At 40.4% G+C, this 19711-nt stretch overlaps 1 protein-coding gene across 1 annotated transcript in view; it reads left to right on the forward strand.

Annotated features, from left to right (window-relative positions):
• Positions 1 to 4276: 4276 nt before the first annotated feature.
• The window catches only part of ST6GALNAC5 (ST6 N-acetylgalactosaminide alpha-2,6-sialyltransferase 5), a 78305-nt gene continuing 62870 nt past the window's right edge, over positions 4277 to 19711 (forward strand). The window contains exons 1-2 of the mRNA XM_054384407.1: positions 4277 to 4342; positions 4983 to 5210. Coding sequence (XP_054240382.1) covers positions 4277 to 4342; positions 4983 to 5210 — 294 coding nt within the window. The remainder of the gene's footprint in view (positions 4343 to 4982; positions 5211 to 19711) is intronic.

Raw genomic sequence — 19711 nt, forward strand, 5'->3', positions numbered from 1 at the left:
CATAAAAGAGAGACAGTATTGACTGATCTATCATATTGTTTCTACCTTTTTTGACCAATCCTCAATGCATATTTCCAGTTTTGAAAAGCATTTCATGAATCACTGGGCAGTCTGAAAAAATCCATAGTGTAAGTTCATTACTCTGCTGGCTGCTGAAATGCTTTCCCTTGGCTGTGTTTGTGATGCAAAAGTGCAGCCCTTTCTCTCAGGAAAAAAGAGGTTAAAATTTCATATATACATAAATAATAAAACAACATGGGGAAGTGATATCAGTGTGATGTATTTCATTTCCTATATACCTTTGACTGCCCTGCTGTCCATTAATTCACACACGTTTTCAGCATATTCCAACCTCTTTAGCACCTTTAGTCTCATTTTTCTAGCTAGTCAGTCAAAAACTGCTTACTTCTCCTCCCTGAAAAGTGTCACTCCCAGCCATCCTCCCAAATGTCACTGGCTAGAAGCCCAGGACAAACCATATTCTGTTCTGCACTAGTGATCATGGTTTAAGCTCATACCTCACAAGGCTGTAGAGCTAGAAGTGGGAGCTTTAAACTTGCTGGTGAGCTCCTTGCTACAGCAAGCAGAAGTATAAGAGATGTATCAGAGTTAATTTCAGTGGGGTCAGGATTTCACTCTTGAGGAGACAGATCCAAGGCTTCACAGACCACAGAATACAATGGAAATGACAAAATGATGCCACTTTAAAAGGAGTAATAAAAAAAAAAATATATTTTTAACAAATATCTTTTAATGTTTAGCCACATATAGAATCTCAGATTCTTCAGTTCAAAGGCATGAGAATATCAAAGTGGTCCTGATACAAATAAACTCTTTCCTTCAATCTTTTAAACACTTCTATCACTAATATTTTACTGACAAATGTCTTCATACATACAGGAATGCAAGTGTTTTCAGCATTCCTGCAGACTAAAATGTAGAACTCACCTGGAGTTTAACTACTAATATCACACCAGATTTCTTTTCCTCTCACTCTTTTGTGAAAAGTAGTATATAAACTCTCTTAGATCTGTGCCCAATTTAAAATTTGCTCTCTAAAATAGTCTACTTTTTTTTCCCACAAAGGAAGCCACACTGCTATCAATGAGTCACAAAACAATTAAGCATTAAAGACTGTCTGGGCTTTCATTCTGAGAAGGTGACAGGGCTGAAGAGTACCTGCAGCTTCCAGTTAAGAAGCATTCTGTGCACTGCCTGCATCTGCAAGCACCTTACCTCCAGTTACATTGAAAAGGAGAGAGGGACAGCAAAGTCCAGAGCAGGATTTGCTAAAGTCACACAGGTAGTAGCCAGTGTGTTCAGGGAAAACATCCTGGTAAACAACACCTGGGTCATCAGCAGAAATACTGACTGTTGCCCTCATCCTAACTTGCACTGAATATTTTGGCTACCAGTTGCTGAGAAGCACTGTCAGAGATGAAGAGGCTCCTCCTCTTGAATACTCCAGACCAACCATAATGTAGAAAGTCTAATTGTTCATCACATTAAAGGTGTCAATTATGCTATGTCTTCTCTATAGGGTCCTCAGGAGAGATCAGCCATATTGTAAAAGAGTGCTTCATATCTATATGAGGAAATATCTGAAAGACAACCTGGGTTAAATAGCATTATTAAAAAATTGTTATTTCAATCATCCAGACAGCTCAGGGAAAGTTGCTGTTCAAGCAGTTTTACTCAGGAATCAGTAAAAGAGCTCTGTTGCTCCATGTCCATTGTCAGTTTGGAGAAGTTTCTATCTCTTTGCATCACTACTTCTTACATGACTTTCTTATTCTACAAGGATTTTGATTTTTGTCATTTTCATCTTAGGTCCTCCTAAAGCTGCCACAAGCAGATTTTTATTTCATGTCACTGTTTTGTCAGCCTGCAGCTATCAAAAAGGTGAAAGTGAGAAGGGTACAAGAGGGGAAGAGAGGACAACTTAGTCCCTTCCATGCAGATGGAAAGCTCTCCTAAGTCAGACTTTATTGTAAAATCTAACTAGGCTCTGCCACTTTTTCTCCTGGGCTGGAGAATGCAGTTGTTGATGTTTTAATCTGTCTTTGCCCCTAACTTTGAGGAGGAATAGAAATGCATGGACAGTTTGGTATCTCTTGCAAATTGAAAACAAATTGGTTGAAGCAGGAAATCAGATGGACTTTAAGATATTCTCTGTGTTGACTTGTTTCCAAGTTGATTAAATGCTTAGAGTTCAGCCTATGCTCTTATCCTCTTTGCAAGTGTAACTATTGGGTATACAGATGCATATCTACATCTATGCAGATTTCAGTAGTTTTAAAAAATAAATATCCAGAGAGCTACAACTATTAATTCATAGGAATTTAAAATTAAATTGAATAGCTGGGCTGTTTTCCAGATGATTTCTAAAGTTCCCATGCTTACACATAAAAACCTCCGTAGGATTTACATTACACTACTGTATTTATTTCAGTGAGCATTTGACTGCCAAGAGTACCATCTATGACCATCATGGCAATCTAATTAAATATTTGAGGAGCAGAAAGCTGGACATTATTCAAGCCAAGCATTAAATTAGAAAATTTAGTTTGTCTCCTTTATCAGTAGATTTTTAGATCAGTCTATTCTACCAAAACCCATAAATTTAATGAATTTGGTCAGACATACTCTGTAACAGATGTCTAACACAGAGGCATGAGCCTAAATCATAAAGATGATGCTTTGACTTGGCATGGCAAAATATATTAGAAAGGCTTAGAAAGGTCAGTCACCAGCAACCTGCTTGCTGATAGTTGAGAAACAGCACTGCAAAATGCATGAGCTGCCTTTTGTAGTCTCTTGCAGCAAGCCTTGGAGAGCCACAGATAATTTGCTTTCAATGGTTCCTCAAGTTGGCCCTTTGTTTCACTAATTTGAGTGTCAAGTGCAACCACATAATAAAGAATTACCAAGACCTGATAAGATTCTTCTTATATTGCTTCTTTTGTCTTAACAACTGCTACTATTGAAACCAAACTCCCAAACTGAATAAATGGCCAGCACCGTGCACTATGGCATTCTTCTCTAAAATCATAAAGACTGTTTGCTGCGCTGTCCGCTGATGTACCATACATCCTTGTTTCTGCTAACTTTCTTAAAAGGCACTAAATGCTGCATGCTGTGCCAGTGCTAGGGATGGCACTTGTTTCGCTGTTAGTCCTCCGATCAATTAGTAAAGATAAAAAATGGATTGCAATGACAGTTCCAGCCTTGAGAAAGCTGCTATTGTGACCACGGTTGAGTTAGTCTGCAGATAGTTTTCTCTTTATTGTAATCTTCAATGCTATATAGCTATAGGTTAGATATGAACTGTACATTAGAACTATTATTTCCATTAGTAGTTTCAAGAGAAATATCTTTATGATTAGCAGATAGAATTTTTTTTAATGCTATGCTGTCAGTTTAATAACTTTGTAAGAAATCATCCTTATAAGGGCTAGTTTTGAAAGGGCACATTTATAAACGTGGAATTCCCAGAGCAAGAAATCTATGTGATTTGAGGTCCTTTGCTAAAGTTTTCACAACTGAACTGTACCAAATTAACACAAAGGAAGAAATAATGATAAAAACTGCAGAAGGGTGCTTACGAGAGTGGGAAAGCGTCACTCCTCAGAAACCAAAAAGCCTGTGAGATTTACTCTAAAAAACGAAGAAAGCTTAAGTCAAAAGGTTTTGAAATTAGTTTTTAGGGCTTGGGAAAGATTGTCTGGGAGGGTGTTAGCGCCGCACAAGGAGTTGAGGGCGTCGACTTTTTCACCAACGTGAATGTGAAGTATTGCCTGAACGCTCGTTGCCAGCTTCAGGAAACCCAGCTAGCGGCGGGAGAATGACGAATTTTCCGCCAGGGAGAGATACAACAAATAACGTAACGTGAGGGTCGTGCCCCGCTGCTGTAGGCAGGGCAGAAGCCTGGGCCGAGGGAGGGAGGGACCCCCTGCCCGTTCGCCCGGCGCCCACCGCTGGCCGGGGGAGCACCGCCCGCCCCCTGCCCGCCAGGACCGCGATGAACGTCGCGCCGATCTCCGCCTGCGCCGCGCTAGCGGAGCAGCGCGATACAGGGGTAGGCAGAAGTTAACTTCCACCTGCCCTGAAGCCGCCGCTGCGCCGGCGGGAGGAGGCGGGGGCGGAGGCGGAGGCAGGCGGGGCAGTCGAGGACCCGGCTCTGGCAGCCTCCGAGAGTCCGGCCGGGTGTAATTCTCCCCTAATCCCCGCCACGGCGGCGCTTCCCTGGCCGAGCCATGTCTGCGGCTTCCCCGCCATGCCGAGCCTAGCGGAGAGCGGGAGGACTGGCGGCCGAGAGGCGCACAAAATGAAGACCCTGATGGTAAGCGCATTGTTGGCACTGCTCATCCCGGCGCGGCGGCGGGGAGGAGAGGAGCGGGGCTGCCCCGGGCACCGTGCACACGCGCTAGCGTTTCCCGGGCTGCAGCCCCGTGGCAATTCGGGATCGCGCGAAGCCGAGCAAAGCCCCGCCAGCAGCAGCGAAGAACTTTCCGCCTGCTTTCTTTTATTCGTGTTGCTCGTGGTTTGGGGGTTTCGTGTGTGTGTGCGTTTTCAGGAGCGTATAGAAAACCGATTTGCTTAAAGGACGAGGCTGGAGGTAGCTGCGCGAGGGGTCAGCGCTACAATCTCCAACACTCGTTAAAATGCACGGATGAGGTGCCCGAGGGGGGACGGCTGCTGGGGACTGAGAGGCGCGGGGGAGCGGGGCACACAGAGGGGAGAAGGGGCAAGCAGGAGGTCTGGGGGACAGGGAGGCAGGAAGGCAGGGTAGCGAGCTGGCAAGGGGGCCGGAGGACGAAGGAGGGGGTTCCCCACTTCTCGCACTTTTGCCGTGTCTCCGGTGCCGTGAAACTCGCGGGCGCCAGGAGTGCGGCGGCGGGGAGCGGTGCGCCCCACTGGGCCCCGCGGCGGGGGGAGCCCATTGCCCCTGGCGCTGAGCCGCCTCTCTCTGCCCCCCGCAGCGCCACGGGCTGGCCGTCTGCCTGGCTCTCACCACCATGTGCACCAGCTTGTTGCTCATGTACGGCGGCATTGGCGGCGGCGGGGGCCACCCGGAGCCGCGGCGGCGGCAGCAGCAGCAGCAGGTGGCGGCGGTGCCCAGCCGCCCGCCGGGACGCGGCCAGGACCACCCGGCGATCCCCGTCGGGGCTGGTCTCCTGGAGGGCTACATCAGCGTCCTGGAGCACAAGGTGAGCCTCGGGCCGCGGGGCCGCCCGTCTCAGCCGGGCCTCGGGCCAGCCGGGGTCACTGCGCTGCCCTGTCTTCCCAAGGGACAGCTGAACAGGTACTTGCACCGCTCTCCATACCCTCCGTGGTCTGACTGGTCCCCCTCGGCGAGATCGCAGTGTCCTAGCTGCCTCGTTGCTTGGGCTGTTTTCTGCAGGCTTGGGATGCCGTCGCTGCTGGCCCCGAGTGCGTGGGTTAATGGGGTCAGGACCCGGTGCCCTGCCTGAGGAGTGTCCTGCCTTTGTGAAGTGTTACTTTCTCCCTTGCTCAGTAGAATATAGAGGGTGAAGCATTTTGTTTCAGGGGATGGATGATAGCGGTACAGTGCAAATGTATAACAGTATCTGGAAGGGTTAAAGAATGAAGTTTAGTTACTGGAATGGAGAGTCAATAGGTAGGTGTTTATTCTCAGCTCTTTATGTGTGGGGAAACCGAAGGGAAGTGTATCTCCTGCATGGATGACCTTTTTATCCTCCTCCTCCTGGGAAGCAGAAGTTGTCAACCATGGTCTCTATTCTGGACATTTGGGGCACATCTTTAATGGTGAACAAAATGATGTCCCTCCCCTTGACACAAGAATTGCATCGGTGGATTGTCAGACTAGTACCTGTTTACCAGGGATAGGCAGAGTAAGCTTTGATAACCTACAAGACAGATATAATGACATAAAGTGAGCAAGGTGGTACATCCATGCTGAAGAGATACTCTGCTTCAGTAATTTTCTCATAAGGCAGATTCCTCTACTTCTTGTGCAGTGTTCAGTTTGTTGCATTTACCTGGAAACTCCAAGGACCTCTGCCAAACCCCCAGATAATGTTTGGTAGACACACTTCTTGCAGTAAAAATTTACTATAAAAAATAAGCAAGGGAAGAGGGGATTCTTAACTTTGTCATATTCTCACATCCAGACTGACATTCTTCTGAAAGATATGTTGTCAAGTTACTGGACTCAGTTTAGAGGTACCATGTGAAGACTAGTGACCTTGATATACAGAGATTTTTATTGTTCCTTCTGGCTTCACTCTCTATGCAAGAGTTATCTGTAGGGCTCTTAACAAAGAAAAACAGCTCCTGATGGTCCCTTGTGGGCTTTATTTGCTTTCATACATGTGGTTTTTTTTGGAAATTCTCAAACATAGTGTCTATATAGACAAAGTAAGCTTGGCCATGGGGCTTCCTACCATGCAAGGTGTTCTCTTGTAATTCTTTTGTTCTTCTTGAGCATGACTGTAGTGATGAGGTGCAGGTGTATATGCATACGATTTTTGTAAGCAGTAATAACTGAAAAGACATCTCTGAGTTTTTTGGGTTGTATATGTTAGTAACCCTCTGACACTGGTGACTCTGTACATTGGTTTCTCCTGACTCCTAAACACTTATCATTAATAGAACATACTTTAAATCTCTTCTACGTTTATTATTTTCCAGGGTAATTTTAATGTTGCCCTGTGTTTTGGAGAAAGCTCTGGCTTTTTAATGTGTTGTAATATGGTCCAAACCCCACAGACAGTCCATTTCTGAATTTCATATCAGATAGCTCATACCTCATAGTAATAATCTCTAGAAGGTTTAATAACTTCCTCAAATACCTTCTGTGGGTCAAAAAGAAGAGTGTGCAGCCCCTGCCGCGTTCCCAGCTTGCTTTGTTTTACTGGAATGCACATGAGATCATGCAGAGAGCTGTGCTACTGTGGTATGCAGAGCAGTGAGGACAGTAAACATGTAAGGAGATGATGGGGAAGACAAGGGCTTTGACTCTTAATAGTGTATTTATTTCAGTAATTTAACAGACCCATGGATTTACAATCCCAGAATATATAGGTTTCCTGCAGAACCAAAAAAAAAATAAAAGAGAATGCAAAAGAGCTGAAGCATTGATGGTTTGGAAGAAGAAGGATTCAGGATTGATGATGAGAATAGAGAGAGTGCGAGAATAGAGAAATTTGTGAAAATTTTTTGTGAAAATTTTTCAGAGAATATATTCTTTGGTGGGAGACTGCAAAGAAGATAAGTTGAAGAGCAAGCAGCATAAAGATCCAGCCCAAAGCAAGAGAAAATGAAACAATCGGGAAGATTTAAGAAACATTAGGAGATTTTTAAGAAGAGAGCAAGATAGAATTCTGTACCTGATAGAATGACATGATGTTTGAAGAGACAGGAAGGTCCATAAAGAGATGGAAAGTAGCTGTTGTATGAGGACAAGAGGCTTGGAAGGGTAAGGGGCAGATGACTTCAGCAATGCTACATGTTATTTTGATGGCACAGAGGTGACAATGTGAAATGACAAAGGGTAGCAGATTTTTCACAATCCAACTTCCTTAATTTCCCATGTAGAATCTTGGGACCATCTGCCAGGATGACTGACATGAAGCTGCATGACTGTTACACAGAATTCATCCTTGGTGTGTGTCCATTCATGAATGGCAGTCAGCACTAGACTAAATGTCTAGATCATTCAGATCTAGGAGCTGAAACATGTTGTTACCTTTAGAAAGCCTTTGTTAATGCATCCCATGGCTTTCTTTAAAAGGAAAACCTAGTTTCATGTTTGTGGTGTTGTACCCATTTTGGTGCATTTAATGACAGTAAGCGTGGACATATTTATGGACTCTATATGAAGGACTGGAATTATTAATCTATAATTACAATATAAATATTGGATGTACAGGAGCTGTTCTATGGTTACATGTTACACAGTAGCATAGACATTTCTCTTCAGGGATAAAATACAACACTTGTCCACACTGAAATACCTTTTATTGCAAACGTCTGTCACTCTACTTGCAGCAGAACTCGTTCAGTAGTGCTGGATGGTCATGCATGAAGCCTGTTTGCCAGAAAATCAAGGTACTTAGTAAAGTACCAATGATTTTGAAATATAGCTTGCAATATTGTAATTACTGATTACTTTCCTCTTTTTTGTTTTACTTTTAGTAAGAATCATAGTTCCTCATCCATTCTGTCTAGATAAGTAGGCAGTCTCTGAGAATACAGCTAAAATACACAATATTCTTTTTACTGGGTTGAAGACAATTTCTGCAGGAATCTCTTGTCACTTGGTCAGATTTGTGGTGTTTTGTTCTTAGTGCTTTGCCCTCGTGGTTGCTGCAAGCCCATTTTTCCCTGAATCAAGCAGCAGAGCTCAAAACTGATGTTCTTAGCTTTAGCAACCTTGTGCAGTTTAGCAGTACAAACTTCGTTTTTGTTGAACAGAACACTTAAACCCAGAAAATTCACAAAGAGAGTGGATTTGGAGAGTGGTTCTTGGCATTTCACCTCTGCATGTCCCAGAGCAGCAGCAGTTGACAGTCATTGTTTGAAATGAATTAATGATAGTGGGTTTTATTCCCAATAGTGAGGTGCTTATATCCTAAAAACTCCCACATTTGGGACACAAACATGGTTTGCTGATAGTTGCTATTGAGAGGTCAGGGACTGAAATGAAGTATCAGCTACCTTTCTGCTTCAAGGAGCTGTTGCTTCCTACAGAGGCATATTGGCAGAGTGTAGCACTGCTCAGCTATCGCATCTGTTCTGCAACTGGAAACGACAGGAGTCACAGGCTGTCAGGATAACATCTTTCATGAATTCTTTGAGTGTAATCCTGAAATTAAAGAGGTTTTCACACTGGCATCAAGGGAAGCAGAATTATGCTCTTCCATGGGGAGGCATGGGGATAAGACTTTCTGTTGAGTTATCATAGTGCCAGCAAGAAATTACAATGCTAATATTTTTAAAGCAATTACTGCATACAAATAAGAGACTTCTAATGAAAGTAGAAAATCTAATAGTATTCCAGAACTTGCAAGAAATAAATATTTAACCATTATATTACTATTCTGAAATGGATGTGAGAACATGTCTCTGGATAGTAAAAAAGCTTTTTTACCCAGTATTGACTCAACAGTTGGTATTACAAATAAAATATGAGTTTGTCATATATGTAATTGAATAATATTTCAAGCCATCAAGGATTTTGTTTCTTACAAAATTTTTAAAAAATACCAAAAAGCAATTTTGCAGGCAAAATGTATGATTTATTAGAACCATGTTTAAATGCCTTGAGAGCACTGAGATCAACATGGTAATTCAAGTGATCACAGTGATTTCTTTATTTATGATAATGTAAATTCTATGCAAAGAAATCTTTGTGATCCCTTTAAATTAATGCATATCTGAGAATAGTGTAGTTAATTAAGTGTTTGAGGAAGAGTCATTCTGCAAATAGTGCTATAGCTCCTAATCTCTGAGATACAGTAAGTTGTTCTAGGATGAAACTGTTTTTTTCTGGGAGAGTAAACTTGGTGAACTTCAGTAGGGGATAATAAATATTAGACAGAGTTTGGAATTTGAACTTTTATCTAAGTAGTTAAACCATTGACAGTTTTGGACCAGATATTTGGGGAGGGGGGCCCTAAACCACTAAACCAACTTTCATAACTAACTTATGTGGAGATGGAAAGAAATCAATTTAGAGGATTTTAGTGTCCTCCAAATTAATTTGTCACAGTATCATAAGGTATCTTACCAAGTTGCTTCTCTTGTCTGAGGTGGGATCAAGCTTACTGAGTTGTAGTAAGCCTTGTCCCATGGTTTCAGTAGAGGTTCCAAAATTCTCTCCTGTAAAAGGAAGGAGCAGGGACTCTAATTGTGTGATTAAGCATTTGATGGAGCTTTTGTGTTTGAGAGATCCACAAGGGGGAGACTTTATTCTGGAATAACCTTGTTGGGGACACTTCCAGCTGTGGGAAGTCTCACAGGTCTGAATGTTTTGCTGGTTTCTTGGCACTTTTTAAATTTTGAGGTACTGTAGTTACCTTTTACGCTGTAGGTTCATTAAAACCCTCATAAAGTTGACAGTAAAAAAAAAAAAAAGGGCAACAAACCCCAAACCAACAAACAAAAAACCCCAAAACAAAACAAAAAACTCACCAAAACCCCCAAAACCTGTGACAGTCAGAGAATATAACTGAATATCCAACACACAGAGCAGACACAATAGTTGTACCAGATTTACCCAACGTTTAAATGATGATTGTCTTATGCTTTATATTTTCTTGCTTTTGAGCTACTGCAGTACTGTGCTTTTTCAGGATAACAAATCATAATTGTTGCATTTGTTCATTTTGGTGACCCTTGTCTAAAATCTTTAGCAGTTTTTGTGTACGCTAGGTGATAATACCTGGTGTGCAATACAGAGCACACATCAGTGATAGGTATATTTTCCTGTTTTCCAGGTTGCTTGGCACCTCTGCAAAGAACAGTCCTAGACTGGGACTGTTCCTACTTAGAACATCTTGAAATATTTTCAAATGTTTACATTATAGGTATCAGTTATTTCTGCAGTTTATGCATTTATTTTATGAAAAAGGCCATATTCTGTAGTTGGACAAATTGTTAATAGGACTCTGAATCCAGTGTCTGCTTGAGAAAGAACACAAATGTCAGCTGTCAGGATAATAAAAACAAGAATTATTTTACAGTTATCACCATAGCGTAATTCTTTCTAAGATAAGTGCTTGTAAAGATGAAACCTAACTAGTAGACATAGGACTCCAGGCAGAGTTCAGGACCTGTTGCTCTAAAGATTTGGTTAAAAAGAGTGCAGGTATTATTAAATACTTCCTGAAAATTAAAAGATGTTTGGTATGTATCCAATCACAAGATCACACACGATCGCAAGACGTTAGGGGTTGGAAGAGACCTCCAAAGATCATCCAGTCCAACCCCCCCGCCAGAGCAGGACCATAGAATCCAGCACAGGTCACACAGGAATGCATCCACATGGGTGTTGAAAGTCTCCAGAGAAGGAGGCTCCACAACCTCTCTGGGGAGCCTGTTCCAGTGCTCTGTGACCCTCACAGTGTCCTCCTGGTGTTGAGGTGGACCCTCTTGTGCTGTAGTTTATATCCATTATCCCTTGTCCAGTCATGGGGTGCAACTGACCAGAGCCTGTCCCCTCCCTCTTGACACCCAGCCCTCAAATATTTATAAACAATTATTAAATCCCCTCTCAGTCTTCTCTTGTCCAGACTAAACAGCCCCAGGTTTCTCAGCCTCTGGTAGGGCAGTGCTTCAGCCCCTCAATCATCCTAGTAGCTCTCCATTGGACTCTCTCTCGAGTAGATCCCTGTCCCTCTTGAACCGGGGAGCCCAAAACTGGATATAATATTCCAGGTGTGGTCTCACCAGAGCAGAGCAGAGGGGGAGGAGAACCTCCCTCAATCTGCTGGACACACTCCTCTGAATGCATCCCAGGATAGCATTGGCCCTCTTGGCCGCAAGGGCACATTGCTGTCCCATGGATAACTTCTTGTCTCCCAGGTCCTTCTCCCCAGGACTGCTTCCTATCAGATCGCCTCCTAACCTGTACTGGTGCAGTTTATTATTCCTTCCCAGATGAAGGATTCTGCACTTATCCTTGTTGATGCGTGATGTTATCATGTTCATTCATGTAACATGATGCATAAAAACCTACCCAGTCACAAACGAGCTGTGTCCTGATTATTTCTTGGTTATTGAAAAGATAAAGGAAAGGAAATCATCGTTGTTACACTGAAAACAAGAGAAAGTATTGGAGTTTATACTTGGTGCAGATCTTCTCCCATGTGATTTGTGACATTTTGTGATGTAGCTTTATTCTTTCATAGCAACTGAAGCAAAAACATTATTTCTGAGACTGTATTGCAAAATCTTGGTGATTGATTTTAGTGCAAACATGAACACTAGGTAGATGGTCAGGTCAAGAGAGTTAATGCAGAATTGTGTTCTAATTTTCTCACGTTTAGAGAAAAGCCACATCTCACAGCAGTATCTGGTACCATGAAATTGGTCATAATAAGATATCTTGGTTTTACAACTGACTTAAGATGAAGGTCTTTGTATTTATTTTTTTTTTCTTTGTAGAAGAAAAATTGAAGATGTTGAAGATGTTTTTATTTATTTTGCACTTCTGTTTTCTGATTGATTCTTGGTTATAGCCTTTGTCTTGAGTTGTTAAAAGTGAATAATGCTTTTTTTCTGTTCTATGAATTTCCTGTGTGTCATATTATAATATATATATATAATATAAGTGGGTCTTGTTTCCCTTGTCTGCTTCCCTATCTTCTCATGTGAATATGCAAAATTCTTCATTCAGTGGATATGCAAAGTACTTCCAGGCAAGGGAATTATTCTTCATTCAGTGGATATGCAAAATACTTCCAGACAAGGGAATTGGTGACACTTTTTCTGGTAGTGAGATTTGCCTGTCTCTCATGCAGAATCCTCCTTTTTTTTTTTTTTTTTTTTGGGTCTTTTCATTTTCAACCTTAATTTCAATGACCACATTTATATTTCTAGTATATACTGAAGTATATTATATTTGATGACGATTTAAAGTTACTGTATTGTGCACTTTTTTTTTTTTCCACACAGTCTTTCACTGTGAGCATTTTAGGCTATTTTCATCTTCCTGTGAAGACAAAGTGTTCTTTGGAAGGATTTTAATCCTTAGTGGAAGCGAGACTGAACTAAATGAGATTTTCAATGGCAGGAAATGTAATTTTTGTTCACAGCTGATGGATATCTCTCAATAGAGTTTCTTAAGTTCTCCCTTTCTGCCTGTCCTGGGGCATAAGTGGATATTGAGTGTCATCCTAACTATGTGATATCCTCAGAACAATAGACTGCAGGTAGTTCCTTTTTCCTGGTGACCTTTCCTTATTAGTTTAACCTGTATTGCTCAGTAACGCTCCATATGCACATCCTCAGTGCTGAGGTGGCATTGATAGAAGAACTCAGTGTATTAATTGAACTTCTAATTAGGCCAATTATGATGAAATCAGCAGTCATTTGGTGCTGATATAAGCAGATGTGACAGCACAAAAGCTACTTTGAAGGTGAGGTGAATCATTGTGGTGTTTCACCTCACCGTTTCACCTCATCCCTAAGCAATCTCTATTAGTCATCAATCTTTAATAGTGAAAGCTTAGTGTTAAGACCAGTTTAATTACTGACGTTTGCTATCAGCCAGAAAACCAAATATTTTCAGTTCCAAAATTGCTATTATTTTTCTCCATTGTTATTCTGAAAGTTTCCAAATGCAGTTAGGAGTAAGAGTCACATGGCAAGTGAGGACAAGTCTGAAATCTGTCTTCAAAGAGTCTGTTTGTAACAGACAAATGGAGGAGAAGTGGAGGTCTGAGGTGCTCCCTCAATGTATTCCATGAAAGACAGGAGTTGGACTCTGAGAAACATATGTACATTCCTATAGATAATATACCACATCTGAATTGAGGTTAGGCAAATCTAGTAATAGTGTCTGGACTGCATTCAGAGAAACATACAATGTAGGAGAAGCACAATGTGTATATTAAGTGCAATAATAAATATTGGATTCTCATTAGAACTTTGTAGGAAAACTTCAGATTAAGACAGGAAACACGGAGAGGTCAAACTGATAAATTTAATCGATTACTAGAGTGTTTTTTCACAATGGCAAAGTGAACTAGTGCAAAAATGTACATTGTCCAAGATGAGGGAACATCAGTGAGTTTATATGGTATACAGGCAGCACAGATCAGATTTAATAATCTGGACAGGTGAAAGTAGCACAGAAGAAGAATATATAAATGTGTACTTTGTGGTTAAGAATTCATTGCAGCTGTTGACAAGTTTCCATTAGAACAGATGTCTTAGTAAGAAAAAAACTGGAAAAGAGGAGGAGAAAGTTTCTCAGTAAACAGTACATTTGGAATATGCATTTTTGTTTAGCAAACATTACAGTTTGATTTTTAGTATGTTATTAGCATTCTCAGGTATTGGTGTGATATTAATGTTGCAGAAACAAAACATTCTGCAATTTATTTTTTTTTTTTTTTTTACTGTTGGACAATATTAAATTAGAATATAACTTGCCCTCAGCTGTAGCAGGTCATTAGAAGTAGATGTAATAATACTCAGCAAAGCATCAGCCCAGGAGTTATCTCTAAGGAAAAGAAAAATTCAGCAGCACACGTTTGTACATCTGTATCAAGCTTTTTGCACAGGAAGGGTAAAGGGACTTTTGTTAACGCTTAAGAAATGGCTCACTGAGAAATAGGCTTCTGGAGACTGCATTCATCATCCAGTTTGCCTGCATGAAGTTAAAACCTCTTCTCCCACTCTGAGACACTAGGCTGAGTTTTGTAGATAGTGACATGAGTTACCTTCAAAAGTTTCTTTCCTGCACTGCATTTTCTGTGGATAGGCGTTTTTATTCTGTTTCAATGAAATTCACCCTTGTGACTTGTGTGAAACATAAGCATCTGAAGAAGCACATAATCGAGGCAACTGACAGAAGGACAGCACGTGATTATGGGCTAATAAGGTGTGATATGGAGATCCCAAAGCTAGGGGAGGCTGGGTCAGTAAGTCTACCTAGTGTAGTTGGAGACAAGCTTGTTAGCCTGAGTTTGAAAGCAGAATAGTCACACTGTATCTGAGCAAATAAATCCTGCCCTTTGGCAGGTACATTTCTTCTGGAGCTGGGCTGGCTCTGCACTGGGCTTTCTGGGCCATTCAGGGTCAGAATAGGCTGAAGCTGCACAGAGTACCTAGGGAATGGTGGTACAGACATGCCCAAAATGTATCTGGGTAGTTCTCGAGTGCAGTGCTGGGGCTGGAAATAAATTTTAAATACTAGCTGTTAACTATAGCCATCCAAACTATGTACACCTTGTATTCACATAAACGGCACATGTGTCTGGAGCAAAGGTATGTTTAGAAAACATGATGATTTCTAAGACTTGACCTGTGGGTCTTAGGAGAAAGATTTTGTCCAAGTGCATAGAGGAAGCAGTGCTCTCCCAACCTTATCCTCAGTCTTTATGCAGATCACAGAGGCTCACAGAGAGTAGGTGGTGTTGTACAGCAAGTGTTGTCCATTCCCTGCTCTGTTCTGACTTCTGGTGTGGCATCTTTGGGTCAGTTCCTCAGACACTTGGCTAAATTTCATCCTTGGAGATTAGAATAATGAGAAATATGCTTCTAGATTTTGTTGCTGTGCATTTTGTTCCTAATGCTACAGTAAAAGGGTTAGTTTTACACATCTCAGCATATTGGCTGACTCTAAAATAGGAACATAAAACCTCAAAATGCAGCCAGTGGTCTGACTGCAGCTGCCAGAGTGATGCAGAGTTAATATTGCCTGGCCTTTCTCAGCTCATCTGCCTGTGCCTGGATAACTGTAGGTGAACTCTTCTTTTTTAAAAGCAAAACATAACAAGACACTTTGTGTTTTATTTATACAAGTGCTTTCTTAATGCTTGCATTCCATAAAGTGGTGATTATTGGTACGATTGCTGGCTATCCAAAATGTATCTTACAAATTAAAAAACTACGCCAAAGTCACAGCTATTTATTTTTGTACATCTGCTTTTGTATGCCTTGGGTGATACTGGCACCAGATTTCTTTCTGTTTTTAGTAGTAATTTATGAGCCTGAGAGAGTTTGTTATAATATTGCTCGCATTATCTGTGAGAACTACCTTGGATGTGAATGGAACTGTACCTAATAACCAGCACTTCAGTAAGGGTTTCCCCCTCGTGCTGAGTGCCAGCTGACATGGTGTCTAAGCATATGTCTAGATGGGATTTTGCCAGCAGGCGAGAGTGTGCTCTGCTTTCCTTTTGAGCTGGTTGGAGAGGCACCGGCTCTGCTTTGGCAGCTGAGTAGCTGCAGTTAGCATGTTGCTAAGCCAGAACTAATAAGCTTGACTGAGAAGCATGGTTTATTATCTTGGGTGCAGGATCAGCCTCATAACTAGTGTGGTTATGTAGCTTACACCAATCTCAATGCATGGGCAGAGTTTGCTCATGGTTGGTTATATGGAGCGTGGTTGACATTTGCTTGCATTTCCCTGCAAAAAAAAACCCCTCTTAGTCCATACCCTAATGATTTCTTAACCCTGCTCCAAAGGCATTTTCAGGCCTCTGTCACACCCTCAAGTATTTCCCATCTGATGTGATTGGAGAATATATCTATTACCTTCAGGTTTACTGTACAATTGCACAGTTCTCAGTGTTCAGTCTTACTTATGTACCTCACAGTACTTGCTACTTAAATTTTGGTCATTGGATTGCCACATAATTAATACTCAACAACCACAACAGGCTATTTTTCAGCATTTCTCTTTCATACAGAAGCTTAATGTGATAGATGATGTTGTGGATCAGATATTCAAAGTTTTAAATGAGACCCTAAATTAAGTTCCAGAGAATGATATAGTCCTCTAAATCCCCATTTATGACAAATCTGCTGTTTTCACTGGGCACATGGTCATGAAAGGAAATATTTTAATTGCTTTGTTTTAGGAAAACTCATCTGAGAATGAAGCTAAGAGGGTTTTTGCTTGGAACATGGCTATCACTATGCACACAGGTTATTTCATTTGTAATATAACATGTTTTCATTAGTGTTTTCTGATACTCTTACCATGTGTATTTGTGTGGAAATGTTAGTGGCTGTGTCTTAATTTTGGTCAACAAAGAATTTTTGCTGGTAAGGATATTTAGTAATATCTTCATTAACTGTAGACTGCTGAGCCTTAATGCTACTCTTTCCATATCTAATTATCATATTAATAGATTTAATTTTCATTTATCTTTTAATTTTTGTGAATAGCCAAAAGCTCTTTTTTTTTTAAAAAGTGGTGTCAGAGCTCGAGCTAAAATCTTTATTGTTGCTGTATCTCCTTTATATCTAAGTAGCAGTGCAAAGAAGCAATGAACCTAGTTATAGATATGCTGAATATTCTTCCTCAAGTGTAGTGTTGGTGTATTCCTGATGGTTTTAAGGCATAAATGAAGTACTTTGTGCAGCTGGTAGATGTGGAGGAGGGATATCAGAGCCAGGAGGGTATCTCTGGTATTAATGTGTCTTGATTTCTTCCAGCACAGTGATCCCTTTTGATCTGCAGCAATTTGTGCAGTATAGCACAGCTTTCAGGGTACCTTTAATTATGCCTTTGGATATTCTAGCTTAGAAAGTGAAATGAGGCTTTAGAATCACCTTTCACTCCCAGCTGTGCTGTTTTGAAACTTCCGGCAGCTTGTTACCCACCTCTAAGTGTAGGGATCACATTTCTACTCTCCTGTATGACACTGAATGTGCAGCATCCTGGGCTTCAGTAAAAGGTGCAGCAGCCTCTCAGTCTTTCTGTCAGAGCTCTGGCTGCTGTCAGGATGGAAGAGCAACATGCATATATATAACCTGTGATAGCACATTTTTTAAGATCAAATCTAGGTTTGAGACAGTTCACAGGTTCTGAAAACCTGTTTTTGAGGTTTCATATTGATATGGAATACAATGAAAGGACTGCATTAGGAACATCTTAGCAATAGAGTTTATGCTAAAAACAGACAAAGCCATTAAGCTTATATCAGTGCTGTCAGACATACAGAATAAATTGATTGATGATAAGAGGCATCAGCTTTATTAAAGTTTCTCAGAAATTATTTTTTTATAATTATGCCACTTCCTAGGGATATTTTTCACCATGTTATGAATATGACATGTCCTATTTGTAGTGCATAATGTGAAAAAAATCACTTTAACATGACAATTAATGTCCTAACATTTGAACTTTCAGATATGATGGTTAATTTTCATGGTCTATAGCGAATAAAAAAGAAGATTAATTTCACTTGCAGGTACAAGAGGTGATCTCAGCCGTGTCATAGTAAGTCCAAAGACCAACAGTTAGTTTAAGTTCTCAACACTTTTAAGAATTGAGTGCATTGCTCACAGGAAGCACAGGAAAACCTTGTGACTGAGATCAGCTGTAACAGAGCAGTGTGTAAGCCATGTTAGCTGAAATTGTAGTCCCACTGCCTCTTGATCATTAATGATGAGGTTGTATCTCATTGTCTTTATTTTATTGGAATTGCTGTTTTGTATACTAGTATGTATACAAAGCACCAAGACTTGGAAATTCAAAGTCAAAGTAATCTTTAAAAAGACCAGTAAGTTTTCTAGTTCCTTTCTGTTTCCCTTGGAAAACAAATAGATCTGTCAATTTTATTTTGTTATGTTTCATATCCCGTACTTTACATCAGTAAAACTACTGAAAATTACATTACACTGTGTTTATTAAAGTAGTGCTGCTATGCAGTAATACACATAAGACATCTTATACTGCCTTAAGGATTAAGTTAAGCTCTTTTGTTGAGCCTTTGGTATGGCAGGACTGGTTAACTGTCAGAGTCTGGTTAGATCCTTCTTTAGACTGAGGCTAAGTCTAAGTGCAAAGAAATTAAAACAAATCAACTTGCCTAATATTTACGCCTTCATATTTTTGCACACAGCAATCAAAAAAAAAAAAAAGAGAAGCTGTGTTAGATATACATATTTCTATAAGCAGATTTAATTTCAACCTTTTACTTAGCCACATCATAAATTAGCTTTATGTTTATACTCTTGAAATACAGAGCCAAAGTTGACAGAAAATGTTCAAAATATCAAATTCCTGAAAATAAGATGTGCAGTGGGTGACAGCTCATTGAAAGGAGGACGGGGGATTTTGTGAAACTGCATTTTCTAATTAAAATTCTGTAGACTTGTCTACAGTATGTTCATGTTTTATTACATCAGTAATTACTCTTACATTTTCCTTTCAAATTACAACATTAAGTCACAAAAGAAGAAATGTGCTATCGTTACATCATATTTAGACAAGCTAAGATGAGATAAAACTATGAAAGGAATGGTGAAGCTGGGAGACAAAATTAAATTCATTGTGAAAGGTTAAAGCTAATATTTCAGCCTCAACAGAGTATAAAACTGGTAGCAAGGAACCACAGTATTGTGCTATAAGTAGCAAATTTTAACGTTTCTCTCTGGATGTTCTGTACTGTATAATTGATGTTGTCCCATCTAAAACTTGAGAAGAAGAAATTTTAAATAATTAGCTGATAATAGCCAGCTAGTGCAATTTGTGCAAATATTCATTCCAAGTGGTAATATAATTGTCCAATGAAGTGATATGGGTTGCAAATTGGAGCAGTAGGTAAAATACACTGCTTCAAAAAAGCTTTTGAGTTTGGTAGATGCCTGAATGGTACTTTTCTAATCAGGCTATATTTTTTTAAATAATAGGAAATGAAACAGTCAACAAGTAACAGTTGTCTTTTGCATTCTCCTTCAAATACCGTTTCAAGTGGCTGTTTTTATATTTCACACAGAACTTTCCCATTTTCTGAAAGAAGAGGTTTTTTTCCTTCAACTCATTAAACAGTAGTACCTTTTAACTTCACCTTGCTTCTGAGGGTCTCCAAGTGCCATAGAAGTATTCAATGGAGACTCCTGACTTAAAGTACAGGAGTATTAATTCCTTATGACATAAGGGCATAGTGAAACAAAGAAGTTCAAAGTATAGTTTTGACCTTAAATGCCCAGCAAGGAATTTAAGGTAGCAGTTTGGAAAGTGCTAAAGTGTTGAAAACTG

This window comes from Indicator indicator, chromosome 10 (genome assembly GCF_027791375.1).
Source record: "Indicator indicator isolate 239-I01 chromosome 10, UM_Iind_1.1, whole genome shotgun sequence".
NCBI lineage: Eukaryota > Metazoa > Chordata > Aves > Piciformes > Indicatoridae > Indicator > Indicator indicator.